This window comes from Xenopus laevis, chromosome 8L, assembly GCF_017654675.1.
Source record: "Xenopus laevis strain J_2021 chromosome 8L, Xenopus_laevis_v10.1, whole genome shotgun sequence".
Classification (NCBI taxonomy): Eukaryota; Metazoa; Chordata; class Amphibia; order Anura; family Pipidae; genus Xenopus; species Xenopus laevis.
Genome location: NC_054385.1, coordinates 132742176 through 132758301, shown reverse-complemented (window position 1 = coordinate 132758301; position 16126 = coordinate 132742176). Strand labels below are relative to the sequence as shown.

Genomic DNA, 16126 nt, shown 5'->3' with positions numbered 1-16126 from the left:
CATCTTGCGGGAAGGGGGGGGACATTAGCATATTATCTAGTGCCTGTAATTCTACAGAAACACAAGAGAAGTGAAATTCTTTATTTGCTTAGATCTCCTGTGCCACACTCCAAGTACAGAATCCTGATCCAACTATAGACCCTACTGGAGTGAATTACCAATGCAGTGCTTTTCGTATCATACAGAAAGTAGAGGGGCTAGATAGAAAACTAAGACTATACAATATAAAATATAAACAAGACTATACTATACCTGTGCTGGGGGAGATCAGTGTGTGCACATTAATGAGCATTGCTGTGGGAATCGGTTCCAGCCAGGGCACTATAGGCATGGACTTGCAGGGACCTTAGATTGTAAGCTCCACAGGAGCAGAGACTGATCTAAGATCTCTGTGCAAAGCAGCAGGATATGTCTGTGTGGAGTCCCCCCAACGTCTCCCTCACTGCAGTCTCAGTGCAGTGATCTCATACCCACAAATAAACAGCAGACAGGCAGGTTATTAATGGCACATATATTGGGATACAGGTCTTCCATAGTGACTGCTGCACCAGCGTTGCCTGGATGAAACCTGTTCACATCAGAACCCATAGACCCATATTGCAATGAAACAGAGATCTTGGAGATTTGGTGAATTGTATAGAGTTTAACATACATCATCCCAATGGGCTTTAAAGGTGAATGTCCCTGTAGGTTGAATATATATCTATATTTCTCAGAGTGAAGTTCAGGGCTGAGGAATACTGATGTCTGAGGGGGGTAATTATCCGGCTGTCAAATGCGCTGGGTATAAAAAGTCTTCCCTTGAAGGTTCAGCTCGTCCTTATACTGCTGCTGTTCCTCCTGCAGGAGTTTGTGTAGAGCAGCACGACGAACCTGCAAGGGACACACACCAGCCATGAGATGGGAGCAGAAACCTGGGCCTGAGCCTTTAGACCTGATCAAGACTCATTGGGGTCTGTTATGCACTAACTAGAATACCAGCTATTTGGGTTTTCAGAGAATTGTGGGAAAATAATTTATTTAGTCAGTGAATTTTTACCCACCCAGGCCACTCCCACTCACCATTACCAACTCTTTGTGCAAAAGCTCCATCTCTTCCTTCCGTGTGGCACGGTGATTCCTCTCAATGCGTGAAGCCATGGTCCCACACAAATCCTCCTTCCACTCACTCACACTCTTCAGATCTCGCTCCCTGCCAAAGGGGAAACCAGTAATATCCTAAATTATACACACAAATAAATACCTTAGCTTAAAAAAAGCACCCAAATCTCCCCCTAACTGACCTTCAGACTGGATCCCCTTAGCTCATAACAAGGTTACAGATATATAGAAACATTGGGGTGTCACCCTGCTATAGTTCCAGGGGTACCCAGGGTACAAATAAGCACTCACCCCAAATCTCCCCCTAACTGACCTTCAGGCTGGGCCCCCTTAGCTCATAACAAGGTTACAGATATATAGAAACATTGGGGTGTCACCCTGCTATAGTTCCAGGGGTACCCAGGGTACAAACAAGCACTCACCCCAAATCTCTCCCTAACTGACCTTCAGACTGGGCCCCCTTAGCTCATAACATGGTTACAGATATATAGAAACATTGGGGTGTCACCCTGTTATAGTTCCAGGGGTACCCAGGGCACAAATAAACACTCACCCCAAATCTCCTCCTAACTGACCTTCAGACTGGGCCCCCTTAGCTCATAACAAGGTTACAGATATATAGAAACATTGGGGTAACAGTCACCCTGCTATAGTTCCAGGGGTACCTAGGGTACAAATAAGCACTCACCCCAAATCTCCCCCTAACTGACCTTCAGACTGGGTTCCCTTAGCTCATAACAAGGTTACAGATATATAGAAACATTGGGGTAACAGTCACCCTGCTATAGTTCCAGGGGTACCCAAGGTACAAATAAGCACTCACCCCAAATCTCCCCCTAACTGACCTTCAGACTGGGCCCCCTTAGCTCATAACAAGGTTACAGATATATAGAAACATTGGGGTAACAGTCACCCTGCTATAGTTCCAGGGGTACCCAAGGTACAAATAAGCACTCACCCCAAATCTCCCCCTAACTGACCTTCAGACTGGGCCCCCTTAGCTCATAACAGGGTTACAAATATACTGTGTTCCCCTAAACCTATGCTGTAGTGCAGTTGGGAGTATTTTTATATCCACACTTGTGGCTAAGAAAGTGATAAAGTTCCACAAGCATTTAAAGGTACGGATAGCTCTTTCTTTGCCCAGGTAGGTGGGTTCATGAAGTTCTAGTGCCAGGGAAGGTAAATATTCTGTGAGTTACAGAATCAGAACAGGAAGTGGAATAAGAGATAAATACCTTTGCCTCTCTCGCTGTGCAGCCCAAAGCATTTCAGTGTTCTGGGGAAAAAAAGAGTATAAGAAAATTAAGAGAATTAGAGTGCTGGGTGAGTGTTTTTTCAGAATCTCTGTTTCTTGGATAATTACCTGCACTTGCCTCTGGGCATTGACTGACAGCATTCTGGGGTGCTGGGGGCAGAGCGAGATTCACCTGAGATACAGACTGAGGAGACATCAAAGGAAAACATTGTATAAGACAATAGGGAAATCTGCTTCTAGTCCCTTTATAGCTGCAGAACAATCCACTTGCCAACACACTTACTTATCTGTTATCTACTGTGTATCCTGTGCTTGAATGGCTGCCCCCATGGCTACACAGCAGCTTGTTTATATAAACTATAGTAGTACTTATCTGTTATCTACTGTGTATCCTGTGCTTGAATGGCTGCCCCCATGGCTACACAGCAGCTTGTTTATATAAACTATAGTAGTACTTATCTGTTATCTACTGTGTATCCTGTGCTTGAATGGCTACCCCCATGGCTAAACAGCAGCTTGTTTATATAAACTATAGTAGTACTTATCTGTTACTACTGTGTATCCTGTGCTTGAATGACTGCCCCCATGGCTACACAGCAGCTTGTTTATATAAACTATAGTAGTACTTATCTGGTATCTGTGTACCCTATGCTTGAATGGCTGCCCCCATGGCTACACAGCAGCTTGTTTATATAAACTATAGTAGTACTTATCTGTTATCTACTGTGTATCCTGTGCTTGAATGGCTGCCCCCGTGGCTACACAGCAGCTTGTTTATATAAACTATAGTAGTAGTACGTATCTGTTATCTACTGTGTATCCTGTGCTTGAATGGCTGCCCCCATGGCTACACAGCAGCTTGTTTATATAAACTATAGTAGTACTTATCTGTTATCTACTGTGTATCCTGTGCTTGAATGGCTGCCCCCATGGCTACACAGCAGCTTGTTTATATAAACTATAGTAGTACTTATCCGTTATCTACTGTGTATCCTGTGCTTGAATGGCTACCCCCATGGCTAAACAGCAGCTTGTTTATATAAACTATAGTAGTACTTATCTGTTATCTACTGTGTATCCTGTGCTTGAATGGCTGCCCCCATGGCTACACAGCAGCTTGTTTATATAAACTATAGTAGTACTTATCTGTTATCTACTGTGTATCCTGTGCTTGAATGGCTGCCCCCATGGCTACACAGCAGCTTGTTTATATAAACTATAGTAGTAGTACGTATCTGTTATCTACTGGGCCCACCTCTCGCTGTAACAAAATGATCTACAGGAGCCCGGAGACCCCAGTCACACACAGACCCAGTGAGACCCAGACAACAGCTGGGGGGTTGGGCTATTGGTACATAAAGCAGCACAGGGACAAATACAGATGTGACTTACAGACCAGGGGAGCCCAATGGGTCACAGACAAGTCGTCTCAATATGTTCCCAAAGTTTCCCTAAAATGATTTTGCTGCAGGGCCCCTCAACTTTCATACAAATGCAAATTGTGGCCAGTTGTGCTGCAGATAAAGGCACAGAGTCCCCTAATGAGCCACAACAAATGTAATGTCCACCAGAGGCTGATATAGACCAGGCCCAGCACTCACAGTAACCCACACACGTATAGTTCACCCCTACCTCTCTCTTTCTGCACCCCAAGCGCCTTAATAACGTCCCCCTGTCCGCACGTTCAGCCACTTCCTTGTTACCTTAACAGCAGCGTGCCGTTACCTTAGCAACCGCAAACTTCCGCCCCCAGTATAACTTCCGGGTTTTGTCTTTCATCCGAACTTTATTGAGCGCGGACACTCACCTCAGAATAACAATAAAAGGAATTTACACAAACACATTAATCAAACGCTGACAGGAAGGCAATTCGGCCTAATATGGAAGTCAATGAACCAGTAAATGTGAAACACCGGAGCTGCCTGTGACTTATAAAGTCTCACACATGTCAGTTACACAGACTTCATTTCTCTCAGCTCGTCTGGGCCCAAATCCCTGTCTGTCCCGCCACGGCCCATTCCCTCCTCCTACTGATTAAATGTCACATTCCCTCTCACTGTATTCATTTTATACACACACTTACATTATGGGGCACATTTACTAAGCTCGAGTGAATAGTTTGAATCCAAAAATATTCGAATTTCGAAGTAAAAATCGTTTGACCATTCGATAATCGAAGTACTGTCGCTTTAAAAAATCCTTTAAATCAATACTTTGCCAAATAAAAGCTACTGAATTGAATGTTAGCCTATGGGGACATTGTAGATAGGTTTTGGGAACTTTTTCTGATCGAATAAAAAGCATTCGCTTGAAATCATTTGATTCAAACGATTCCATCATTCGATCCAACAATTTTTATTCGATTATTCGATCTAACCTTTTGCGCTAAAATCCTTCGAATTAGATATTCGTATTCGAAGGATTTTACTTCAAGGGTCGAATTCGAGGGTTTTTTAACCCTCGAAATTCAACCCTTGATAAATCTGCCCCTAAATCTCCTTTCCACTGACACAACTCATTTACTAACACAGGAGCACCAATTAGATTCTGTATTTAGCCACACATATCCCCCTTATATATTTATATATAGTGATCATATCCCCCTTATATATTTATATATAGTGATCATATCCCCCTTATATATTTATATATAGTGATCATATCCCCCTTATATATTTATATATAGTGATCGTATCCCCCCCTTATATATTTATATATATAATGATCACATCCCCTTATATATAGTGATCATATCCCCTTATATATTTATATATATTGATCATATCCCCCTTATATATTTATATATAGTGATCATATCCCCTTATATATTTATATATAGTGATCATGTCCCCTTATATATTTATATATAGTGATCATGTCCCCTTATATATTTATATATAGTGATCATGTCCCCTGATATATTTATATATATAGTGACATATCCCCCTTATATATTATATATAATGATCATATCCCCCTTATATATTTATATATAGTGATCATATCCCCCTTATATATTTATATATAGTGATCATATCCCCTTATATATTTATATATAGTGATCATGTCCCCTTATATTTATATATAGTGATCGTATCCCCTTATATATTTATATATAGTGATCATATCCCCTTATATTTATATATAGTGATCATATCCCCTTATATATTTATATATAGTGATCATGTCCCCCTTATATTTATATATAGTGATCGTATCCCCTTATATATTTATATATAGTGATCATATCCCCTTATATTTATATATAGTGATCATATCTCCTTATATATTTATATATAGTGATCATGTCCCCCTTATATTTATATATAGTGATCGTATCCCCCTTATATCAGGTGTGTCCAAACTTTTGGCTTGTCGGGCCACATTGGAAAAAGATAAAATTGTCTGGGGCCACACATGAAATACACAAACACGTTTGATTTGTAAAAGTAAAGGAAATACACAGAAAAGAACTACAATGCCAGTTGGATAACCAGATGGAGCTATACACTGGAATATGGGACACCTGGATATTAAATAGACGTATTATTATATTATTATTACTAACTGGGCAATGGGCAGAGTCCCCCCTCCTCATATTTCCTTGGGAACCAAGCGTTTCAAGCTGGGCCGCATTCATTTGCATCCTGGGCCGCATGTGGCCCTCGGGCCGCAGTTTGGACACCCCTGCCTTATATATATAGTGATCATATCCCCCCTTAATGGTCTCTTCTCCAGTGTAACCAATCCCAGCTCCCCATAACTGATCCCTTCCATTCCCTTCATGTCCCCCCTTTAAAGTGGCCCAAACACCTGAACAGTAGGGTTTCAAGCATGGGCTACCAAGACCCTCTTGCTCCTGTTTAAATCAGGTTGCAGCCAAAAGACGACACATTTCCCCATACCCAGTCTTTATTTCTTCTAGTTGCACTGTGGCTGGCAGTGCGCTGAGAGAGCAATAATATACTGATACCTGGTTTAAAATTGACTATATGGATATGGTTGGTGTGTGATACACAAACAGTTCTGTCCCTACATAACACGGTTTTATTGTTTATTAAACACAGTCACAGGAGATTTCCCCACAGACACAGTGGGTCAAATACAAAACATTTTTCCTGTTTTTAACAGGCAGAACAATCCACATAACTAAACTATTTACATACATACAAATTCCTCATGTAGTGGGGCCTTTCTGCATAATTTAGAGTCAAACACAAGAAAGAAGTAGGAACAATTTTAAAAAAAGGCCCCTAGTAATAAAATAAGTTATCTAATCAATATGGGCCCATTACACTGTATCTATTGAGAACCTCCCCCATGGTAAGTGAATCCAATCTTTACCTAGAACTTACCCAGATACAGACTTCAAATTCTCTGTACTTCCTGCTGCTGGACTGTTTTATTTCCTGTGTTCAGCCAGGACAATAACTCCCTTCATTGTCTAAGTGGGCCTACCTGCATTTAAGAAAAGGGAAGCCTGCAGCCTTGTGCAATAATTATAAAATGTATACTTTAATTAGGGGTGCAAGAGCCAGTCCTGGCTTGCAAGCAACCATGAGAACAAGATGGCTGCCGAGCCTGAGCCAGGGTCAGGAATGTTTGAATTATGTACAAATCACTGCAGTCCATTTAAATCAGTCCTCTCACTTCGCACCCATCACTACAGTTACCCATTTGCTCAGAAAACACCAATTTACTAAAATGCGAAGTTGCAATCAGGGCGCCAAACGCTGGCGAATTTTCACTAGCGTTACTTCAGCTAGCATTCAATTATGCGCAACTTTGTTAGAGGTCTTCACTCAGGCTAATTTGCATACGGCGGGAAATTATAAAGTTGAATGGACGTATATGTTGCAGCAAATACATTACACAAGTCCAGGGAACCTTAATAAAGACAATAGAGTTGTTATATTGCCCTACACATGAGCCCACTGTATAGTTTATGTGCCATATGTTAGAAAATGTATGGGGAACCCGGTTACCGAAAAAAAATTTTAAGGACCTTTGCAGGCGATCACTCTGAGAAAAAGGAAAAGTCGCTAGGGTTTTTTTTGGGACTTAGAAACTTTTTGCACTAAAAATATGATGTAAGTAACAGAAGAATGTACTTCTCCTGGTCTGAGCTGGCGAAAGAGGAAACGTTCAGTAAAATCCGCATCTTAGTGAATTTGCGGAGTAACATCCATTCAACAGAGCGAAAATTCAGCTGCCGATAGAGTTCGAATGAGCGAAAGCATCTGTCTCTTTCGCTGGCGAAGTTACGCCTCTGCCGGTTAGTAAATCAGCAAAGTGCCTAAAAGCGGTAATGATGGCGAATTGTCACCAGCATTATTCACTTTGCCCTTTAGTAAATCTGTCCCCTTACATCTCTGCAACTCACTAGAAAGTTACTTGTAAGTCACTTGAAAGTCACTGTGACCAGGAGAGTTTTACCAAGTCCATCCCCGAATCCCAGTGGAACGCCATGCTGCAGGGGAGAAGATTCCCAAGAGCCGCTCACTGGTCATGACTGGAAGCCTGTCTGAGTGCTTGTGCTCAAAGAGTGCTTTCCAGAGTATTATATTTGTCCTTAAAGCTTTTCAATTCTAGGAAATGTTTGGGGCGTTTGCTCTTCTGGCTGGAGGGCAGGTAGGTCACCTGGATGGTGGGAGTTGATGGCACCTCGGGGGAAGCGGTCAGATCTTTAGCTGTAGATTGGCGTTGTTTCTGGCTGCCCGCCTCTCTTGCTTGCAAACTGTAAGTACAGAGATGGTTACTGCACACAGCCCTTGGTTTACTCTACAGGAAAAGTGAAATATACTCAGTGTGTGTGACAACTGGGGAACTTACATGGCCGACAGTTCTCTCAAGGATTCCACAAACTTCTCATGTTCACTCTTTCCATAGACCTGACGTAACAATGAGCAAATAAGAATTAGGATGTTCCAATAAGCTCATAGACTCCCCTAGAGACCACAGTATTAGTTATAATAATAGGAGTCTGACATTGCTGCTGATACACCAAGTTGCCTCTGGTTCAAAGAAGACTTAAAGATGTGACCTTACCCCGGGGCCATATCGAGCAGTATCATAGCCATCCAGCAGGGAGTCGATTAAACTCTTGCGGATCCCTTTGTATGGCGAGCTGGAATTCCTAAGATCAAGCAGGAAGGCACGGAAGTTTTTGCCCACCAGAGATTTGGGGTGTTTCCTGTTTTCTTGAAAGGGAATATCTGATATAAAAAATAAGTTTCTGATCAATGGATGTTAAATATGAAGGTTTCTCTCTGTATTTCTACATATGGCAAGGAACTGCCATATTGTTCCCCTTAGACAGTACAGTATGAGGGTATAGCTTACTGTGTGCCCAGAACATTCCTTCTCTGTATATTTGTATTTATACATATGGGAGGAGGAGGTGCCATATTGATTCCCTTAGACAGTACAGTATGAGGGTATAGCGTATTGTGTGCCCAGAACATTCCTTCTCTGTATATTTGTATTTATACATATGGGAGGAGGGAGGTGCCATATCGATTCCCTTAGACAGTACAGTATGAGGGTATAGCTTATTGTGTGCCCAGAACATTCCTTCTCTGTATATTTGTATTTATACATATGGGAGGAGGAGGTGCCATATTGATTCCCTTAGACAGTACAGTATGAGGGTATAGCTTATTGTGTGCCCAGAACATTCCTTCTCTGTATATTTGTATTTATACATAAGGGAGGAGGAGGTGCCATATTGATTCCCTTAGACAGTACAGTATGAGGGTATAGCTTATTGTGTGCCCAGAACATTCCTTCTCTGTATATTTGTATTTATACATATGGGAAGAGGAGGTGCCATATTGATTCCCTTAGACAGTACAGTATGAGGGTATAGCTTATTGTGTGCCCAGAACATTCCTTCTCTGTATATTTGTATTCATACATATGGGAGGAGGAGGTGCCATATTGATTCCCTTAGACAGTACAGTATGAGGGTATAGCTTATTGTGTGCCCAGAACATTCCTTCTCTATATATCTTTATATATAAGAGAGAGAGATGCATCACATGTGCATTAGAAACCTGATAATATATATGGGGTAAACGGGAGGCCATTCATTATAGCTTTTCCTTGCCCTTTAAAGTGTTAATGGAAAATGATTGAGTAACAGAGTGTTGTGAGTAGCCAACATGAACATAGCCAATCAGCAGCTGAGCTGTAACACCAAGTCCCACTAGCACCTGTAATTACCTGTATCCTTAATGGCATCCACTGTCTTCATTCTGTATAAATAATTATAGCATCCTGCAACCAAATAAACAGAATAAAATTGTAAGTGACCAAAGACGTTCTAGCTGAACTGCAGCAGCCCAGAGACACTAGGTAACTGAGAATACCTTCTTGACCAGGTCTGTCCAGCTGAAGTAATCGCTCATCTCCTGCGGCTAAAAGCTGAGGCTCAAACTTGATGTCCTGGACCTTAGAGAGGCAAATGTCTATCTCGTCCTTCATCTCCTGCCGAGTGCAATAAAGGATATGAATAAAGGGGAAGTGACAAGGTGGAAGGTTCTCTGGATAAAGCGGCACATACCCTTGGTGCATTGTGTCCTACGGGCACGTGTGGCCCCCGGCGAGACTTCATCGCAAAGCGCATGATTTGCCTCTTGACAAAAATGAACAGCAGGACAAAGACCTATAGAAAGAGAGACAACTGAGTCTGTTCCCCATGAGATAATCCCTCCCACTGCTCCAGGATATTATTATCTGCTCTGGAATCTCCTTACGGTTTCGGACAATTCCTACCAAGAATACGAATATGGCAATGAGCTCCGCCATCATCCCAGCGCTTTAATCTTACTCTCAGCTTTATCTGCACTGAACAAGGTAAAACAATGAGCCTTTCAGAATAAAAAGGAAGTCACTGGTGTTTCCTCTTTTACACCCAAACTTCTGCTTTCTCTGCGTCACTAGTTCCAGGGCCCCTCTGTGTTTTTGGGCGGAGTTCCCCTTAGGGTTGCCACCTAGCCGGTAAAAACGATGGTTGAGCCCAATGTTATTAATAGGGAATAAAGATAAATATATAGGAAGGCCAGTGATCCCAATGTTATTAATAGGGAATAAAGATAAATATATAGGAAGGTCAGTGATCCCAATGTTATTAATAGGGAATAAAGATAAATATATAGGAAGGTCAGTGATCCCAATGTTATTAATAGGGAATAAAGATAAATATATAGGAAGGTCAGTGATCCCAATGTTATTAATAGGGAATAAAGATAAATATATAGGAAGGTCAGTGATCCCAATGTTATTAATAGGGAATAAAGATAAATATATAGGAAGGTCAGTGATCCCAATGTTATTAATAGGGAATAAAGATAAATATATAGGAAGGTCAGTGATCCCAATGTTATTAATAGGGAATAAAGATAAATATATAGGAAGGTCAGTGATCCCAATGTTATTAATAGGAATAAAGATAAATATATAGGAAGGTCAGTGATCCCAATGTTATTAATAGGGAATAAAGATAAATATATAGGAAGGTCAGTGATCCCAATGTTATTAATAGGGAATAAAGATAAATATATAGGAAGGTCAGTGATCCCAATGTTATTAATAGGGAATAAAGATAAATATATAGGAAGGTCAGTGATCCCAATGTTATTAATAGGGAATAAAGATAAATATATAGGAAGGTCAGTGATCCCAATGTTATTAATAGGGAATAAAGATAAATATATAGGAAGGTCAGTGATCCCAATGTTATTAATAGAGAATAAAGATAAATATATAGGAAGGTCAGTGATCCCAATGTTATTAATAGGGAATAAAGATAAATAAATAGGAAGGCCGTTTTTTTTTTTTCCAGAAAAGGTGGCAACTCCAGTTCCCCTTTAGGTTGTTTGTCTGGCTAAACTGAAGACACAGGGAGACCAGTGTGGGGTAAAGGCCCCAATCACACCCCTATGTTTAGTATAAAACAATGAGGAATGAAAGTGACACCATTTAAGTAACATATTCCTCCACTTACAATTCCCTATGGACTAAACAACCCATTAAAGTAACAACAATCCCTGCCATGCCCTCACCAGACTGCCATAGGCCATCACTAGCACCACATTCACCCCGGACAACCAGTTACTGCTCTGCGCCATGTTTCTTTCGTTCTTCTCTAAGGCCACTTCCGCATACATTATATCACGTGACAGCAACCAACTTACTAGTGAAGACGCAGAAAGAGCCAATCAGACACTTGGAACGCTAAAGTCATGGAACGCATGCGCGCGCGGCATGACGTCAGGTCGGCCAGCGTACGTGAACGGGGGCGGTGCGTTAGGGCAGGTCACGTGTTGCCAGAGCGGAGGAGCCGCAGGTGAGGACGGAGCTCGACTCCCGGGGCTTTGGGTTCGGGGAGGAATCGGGGAAGGGGCGGGAGTCGTCTCGGTATGGTGCTTAAATACTCGTGAGGGAGTGGAGGGAATTTGCCCGGGGCCTCCAGTCTTTGTTGCTACACGCGGCCTAGTGGGCTGATGTAAACCCCGGGCTCGAGTGAGGCCATGCCGCCTTTATCTGAATTCACTGGGGGCGGACACCGGGGAAGTTACCGAAATTAATCCTTCGAGATGATTCAGTTACATCGAGTTTGTGTTTCTTTTGTTTCGTGGAGGCAGCGGGGCCTTTAATTGCCTCGTTACCCGGGAAACTGAGCTCCTCATGGGATTTACATCATGTCAACCCCGAGTTCTACCTTTTTATACAGAGGCTCTCCTATCACTATCTGTATATTTATATATTTGGGTGCATGAAAGCTCTAGGCAGGGGGCAGCTCTTGAAAAGCCTTTGAGAAATGAATGGGTGGGGGGAGTAACAGGGCAGGACCAAAATGCAGGGGTTGATTTTGGTCAGAGACATATTGAACAGCAACATTGGGCAGGGTGGATTATGTACATTTTGGGGTGTCAGTGGAGAGGGTGGAAGAATGGGGTGACAAAAGTGAAATTAGTAGATGGATGAAGCTGGTGGAGGGTGTGATGGGAGAGGGGTGCAATAGGCAGGATGCGAATGGGGGTCGTAGCCATGGCCCAATCACTGGGCAGTTCCTATTAGTAAGAAATATTTGGACAGAACCTTAAGGTGGCCATACATGGAGAGATCCTTGAGGTGGGCAATATCGGGCTGATCCGATTGTGGGCCCTAGGGCCCAACGTTCGGATCCCAATGATGGCTAACGGCGGTCGGATCGCATCAACGAACAGATGCGGCCGCGATCCGACAGGATTTTTAGTTCCTTTCGATCGACATCTGTCCGACTTTCGGGCATTAGGATAAGGCTGGATTTGATTTCAGTCTTTTTCAACTGTAGCCTTAACTCTTATGTGTAAAGCTAACGGCATTCATTGCTATTTGCCCTTGTAAGCACCCAGTGTGTTTATATACAGACCCCCCTGGGTTTTGGCTCCAAAATATTTATTGTTCGTTAAGTAAATTAGTAAATGAAGGGGCGGAGCATCTGTGTGTGTGTCGCTGTGGGTAAATATGTTTTGGGCAAAACTGTTTACAGTCCGTAAGATTTTTCCTCCCACTCTTCCCATGAGTCACATGAATTAGGGATTATCTGGCCCAGTGATCCCCCAACCAGTGACTTGTGGGTAACCAATTACTCACCAGCCCATTGGATGTTGCTTCCAGTGGCCTCAAAGCTGCTGCTTATTTTTGAATTCCAGGCTTGGAGGAAAGTTTTGATGCATAAACCCCCTTTTGCATGCTTGCGTTGCTCCCCAACTTCATTTAGATTTGAATTTGGCTCACGGGTAATAAAAAGTAGGGAATCACCGATCTAGGCTCTGGGTCTCAGTATGAAAGGATGTACCCCCTCATATTTCCTAACCCCCTTTCCCAGTTGAACAATACCTTGAGTTGTCCGTATTATAGATGTATGTAACTCCTGTATATAAACAGCATTGCAGCCTATAAGAGCATCACATTCCCTGTGCCCAGAATTAAGGAGAAAAGTTTATCTTTATGATTGAAACCGTAAAGGGCCATTGACTGGGGTATAACTCTGCTGCGGTGATTCTGCTTCTAGTTAAAGGGATTGTTCACCTCCAAACAACTAGTTGGTTTCCTATAGTTCACCAGAAATAAATTAAAGAATTAAATTAATGTTTCTTGATTGTCCCTGCAATTTTACAACAACTCAATGTTGTAAAATTGTGAAAGTTTATAGTCTCCACCTGAATTAGTGAGTTTTAAAAAACTCGACTCTAGTTTTTTTTTTTTTTTTTCTCCAAAGAAAACCCTTGAATGTCAGGAAGGCTACAAACATCATCACCAAATTGTTCCCTGGACCTCTCCCATTAAATTATACAGCAATACGGCAGGTGTAAGGTGGCGAATAGTCAGATTCCATTTCTTAAAGATCCAGAGTATGATAAGTGAGAGTTTTGACCCAGTGAAACATTTTCACTTCACGACCCTTAATAAATCTGCCCATTAGTGTTCGAGTAGAGAATCTAATAAATATAAACGTTATAGATAGCGAGTCTCCTGTATACCCCCTTTCCTCATTTAGCACCATCTTCATGCACCCCAAGTTCAGCCACGCTAAATCATCTCAGCTGTGTAACTGGGTCCCACAATGTGTAACATGATGCCCTTCATTGGCTGCAGTTATTGTCCCTTTAAACATGGCGGCCAAGGAACTGGGTGTTGACAGTAGATAATGGTTCTCCTGAGGTCACATGGCCTTATCTTGGGTCTCATTGAGTGTGTGTGGTTGATTGTACAGACACCCTACATTCCAGCATAGGAACCAGCCACTTCCCCTTCCTCTTATCTCACTTCTGTCATTGTCTGATGCTTTCATGCCAGCACTGTGGTGGCTACATGAGGTTAATTATTCATCCCTTGCTAATTCTCTGCTTTTGTGTTTGCAGCCCAGCGCTTAGTTTTGCCATTAGATCAATGGGCAGCGCAAGTCTAATGGCCACTCCCATGTCATTTGCATATTCAAATGTGACCTCTGACATTTGCTGTCCATAGGCATGTGTCACTGGTACTGGAGGAATGCACCATTAATTGCCCCAACCCCCCAGTCCAGCCATGTTTACCCTTCCCTGCCCCCATGTTTACACTCTCCATTTACAGCACTGCAGCTATTCTAGGGGAGTAACTTGTATGGGGGAGAGTTTGGTTAGAAAAAAAAAACTGCTGCTTTCTTTCATTACTAAAGATGCGGTCACTTTCCTGCCAGATATAGAAATGTGTCAGTATCCCTTTAAAGGAATTCCAAACTGTCAGATCTGTGTGTGTCTCCTCCCTGGGGCAGGGGCTTCTCGTTTCCTTTAAATCTGGTTCTAAATAGGGTTCTGTGTTAATTAAGCAATTAATTTTTTTTATTCCCAATTATGGAAAGTGAAATTAAAAGTACTTTCATTTGGAGTATAGCTACTTAATCTGACAAACTCGTCCTTATCTGTAAACCTGTGGCATGGCGGCAGCTGGGGGAAGGGAGGGACTTGCTCACAAAAAGCTCATTATCACAGTTTATGCAGATCCCTGATCAGGGGAGGGTAAAGGTGGGAAAGTAAGAAGGCTAAACATTAAACCCTTTGTTTACTGTTTTACTCACAAATCTGTTTCCCCTTTAAAGAGGTTGTTCATCTTGTAGTATGATGTAGAGAGTTATTCTGAAACAATATGCAATTGGTTTTCATGTTTTAATAATTATGGTTTTTGAGATATTTAGCTTTTTATTCAGCAGTTTTTCAGTTTGAGGTTTCAACAATCTTGTTGCTAGGACCCAAATTCCCCTAGCAACCATACCTTGATTTGAATGAGACTGGAATATGAATAGGAGAGGCCTGAATAGAAAGAGTAATAAAAAATAGCAATAACAATAAATTTGTAGCCTTATTTTTAGGTGGGGTCACTGATCCCCCTCAACTGAAAGCTGGAAAGGGTTAGAAGAAGATGGCAAATCATTAATAAACTATAGACCATAAATAATAAAGACCAATTGATTGAAGTTGCATAGAATTGGACATTTTAGAACATACTAAAAGTTAACTTTTAAGATAATTTTGTTCTTTCCCTTTGCAGAATTCTACTTTGTAAATACTGTTATTTGTATATACTGTAAATGATGACCTCGGTGACCACGAACCGTGCCCGGGGCAACTCTGAACAGACGGCCAATCAGACGCAGCACAAGCAAAGACCACAGGTACGTAAGCTCCTCCCCTCTCCAGCTCTCCGCACGCTTACTGTTCATTGGTTGGAGCTGATCCCTGTATTTCTGTCCTTCAGGCCACTGCAGAGCAGATCAGATTGGCGCAGATGATCTCAGACCACAATGATGCAGACTTCGAGGAGAAAGTAAAGCAGGTGAGACGGAGCTCTCCATCACTTGTACTTGATCCGAACTTTCCTCTAACCACCTCCCTTTCCAATAAATATACAGCGAAACCTCGATTTTAAGTCCCGTGATTATAAGTTTCCTGCAATGTAAAGGGATCCTGTCATCGGAAAACATGTTTTTTTCAAAACACATCAGTTAATAGTGCTACTCCAGCAGAATTCTGCATTGAAATCCATTTCTCAAAAGAGCAAACAGATTTTTTTATATTCAATTTTGAAATCTGACATGGGGCTAGACATTTTGTCAATTTCCCAGCTGCCCCTGGTCATGTGACTTGTGCCTGCACTTTAGGAGAGAAATGCTTTCTGGCAGGCTGCTGTTTTTCCTTCTCAATGTAACTGAATGTGTCTCAGTGGGACCTGGATTTTACT

At 42.0% G+C, this 16126-nt stretch overlaps 3 protein-coding genes across 29 annotated transcripts in view; 1 reads left to right on the top strand and 2 right to left on the bottom strand.

The window, feature by feature from the left end:
* Window positions 1–494: 494 nt before the first annotated feature.
* Window positions 495–4143, bottom strand: LOC108699464 (uncharacterized protein C1orf189). Of its 3 annotated transcripts, none has more exons than XM_018231551.2 (5): window positions 3992–4143; window positions 2468–2543; window positions 2340–2380; window positions 1063–1192; window positions 495–873 (listed from the first exon to the last, which is right to left on the bottom strand). In XM_018231551.2, exons 2-5 carry the CDS (start codon window positions 2498–2500, stop codon window positions 772–774), a joined length of 306 nt encoding a protein of 101 aa, XP_018087040.1. In that variant the 5' UTR covers window positions 2501–2543; window positions 3992–4143; the 3' UTR covers window positions 495–771. The 3 variants fall into 3 exon arrangements, with proteins under 3 accessions (XP_018087040.1, XP_018087042.1, XP_018087041.1); XM_018231553.2 differs by having other exon boundaries at window positions 4085–4106; XM_018231552.2 differs by having other exon boundaries at window positions 4063–4087.
* Window positions 4144–6400: 2257 nt separating this feature from the next.
* c1orf43.L (chromosome 1 open reading frame 43 L homeolog) lies at window positions 6401–11488 on the bottom strand. 3 transcript variants are annotated; one of them, XM_018228526.2, is made up of 8 exons: window positions 11425–11488; window positions 10136–10207; window positions 9924–10025; window positions 9730–9847; window positions 9584–9637; window positions 8408–8574; window positions 8192–8250; window positions 7290–8096 (listed from the first exon to the last, which is right to left on the bottom strand). In XM_018228526.2, the coding sequence occupies exons 2-8, from the start codon at window positions 10169–10171 to the stop codon at window positions 7898–7900; spliced, it is 735 nt and encodes a 244-aa protein (XP_018084015.1). In that variant the 5' UTR covers window positions 10172–10207; window positions 11425–11488; the 3' UTR covers window positions 7290–7897.
* A 93-nt stretch (window positions 11489–11581) lies between these two features.
* The window catches only part of ubap2l.L (ubiquitin associated protein 2 like L homeolog), a 41609-nt gene continuing 37064 nt past the window's right edge, over window positions 11582–16126 (top strand). For all 23 annotated transcript variants that reach the window (XM_041573788.1, XM_041573786.1, XM_041573787.1 and 20 more), the window contains exons 1-3: window positions 11582–11708; window positions 15437–15560; window positions 15644–15721. In XM_041573788.1, coding sequence (XP_041429722.1) covers window positions 15477–15560; window positions 15644–15721 — 162 coding nt within the window. In that variant the 5' untranslated portion in view covers window positions 11582–11708; window positions 15437–15476. The remainder of the gene's footprint in view (window positions 11709–15436; window positions 15561–15643; window positions 15722–16126) is intronic.

Coding starts and splice junctions, on each gene's coding strand:
- LOC108699464 (XM_018231551.2), bottom strand. CDS start 2,500: ATGCTGTCAGTCAATGCCCAGAGGCAAGTGCAG. Junction 2,381..2,467: donor ATGCCCAGAGGCAAGTGCAG/GTAATTATCCAA, acceptor TTTTTTCCCCAG/AACACTGAAATGCTTTGGGC. Junction 874..1,062: donor TGCACAAAGAGTTGGTAATG/GTGAGTGGGAGT, acceptor TGTCCCTTGCAG/GTTCGTCGTGCTGCTCTACA.
- c1orf43.L (XM_018228526.2), bottom strand. CDS start 10,171: ATGATGGCGGAGCTCATTGCCATATTCGTATTCTTG. Junction 8,575..9,583: donor GGATGCCATTAAGGATACAG/GTAATTACAGGT, acceptor TTTTTATATCAG/ATATTCCCTTTCAAGAAAAC. Junction 8,251..8,407: donor CTGCTCGATATGGCCCCGGG/GTAAGGTCACAT, acceptor TTGTTACGTCAG/GTCTATGGAAAGAGTGAACA.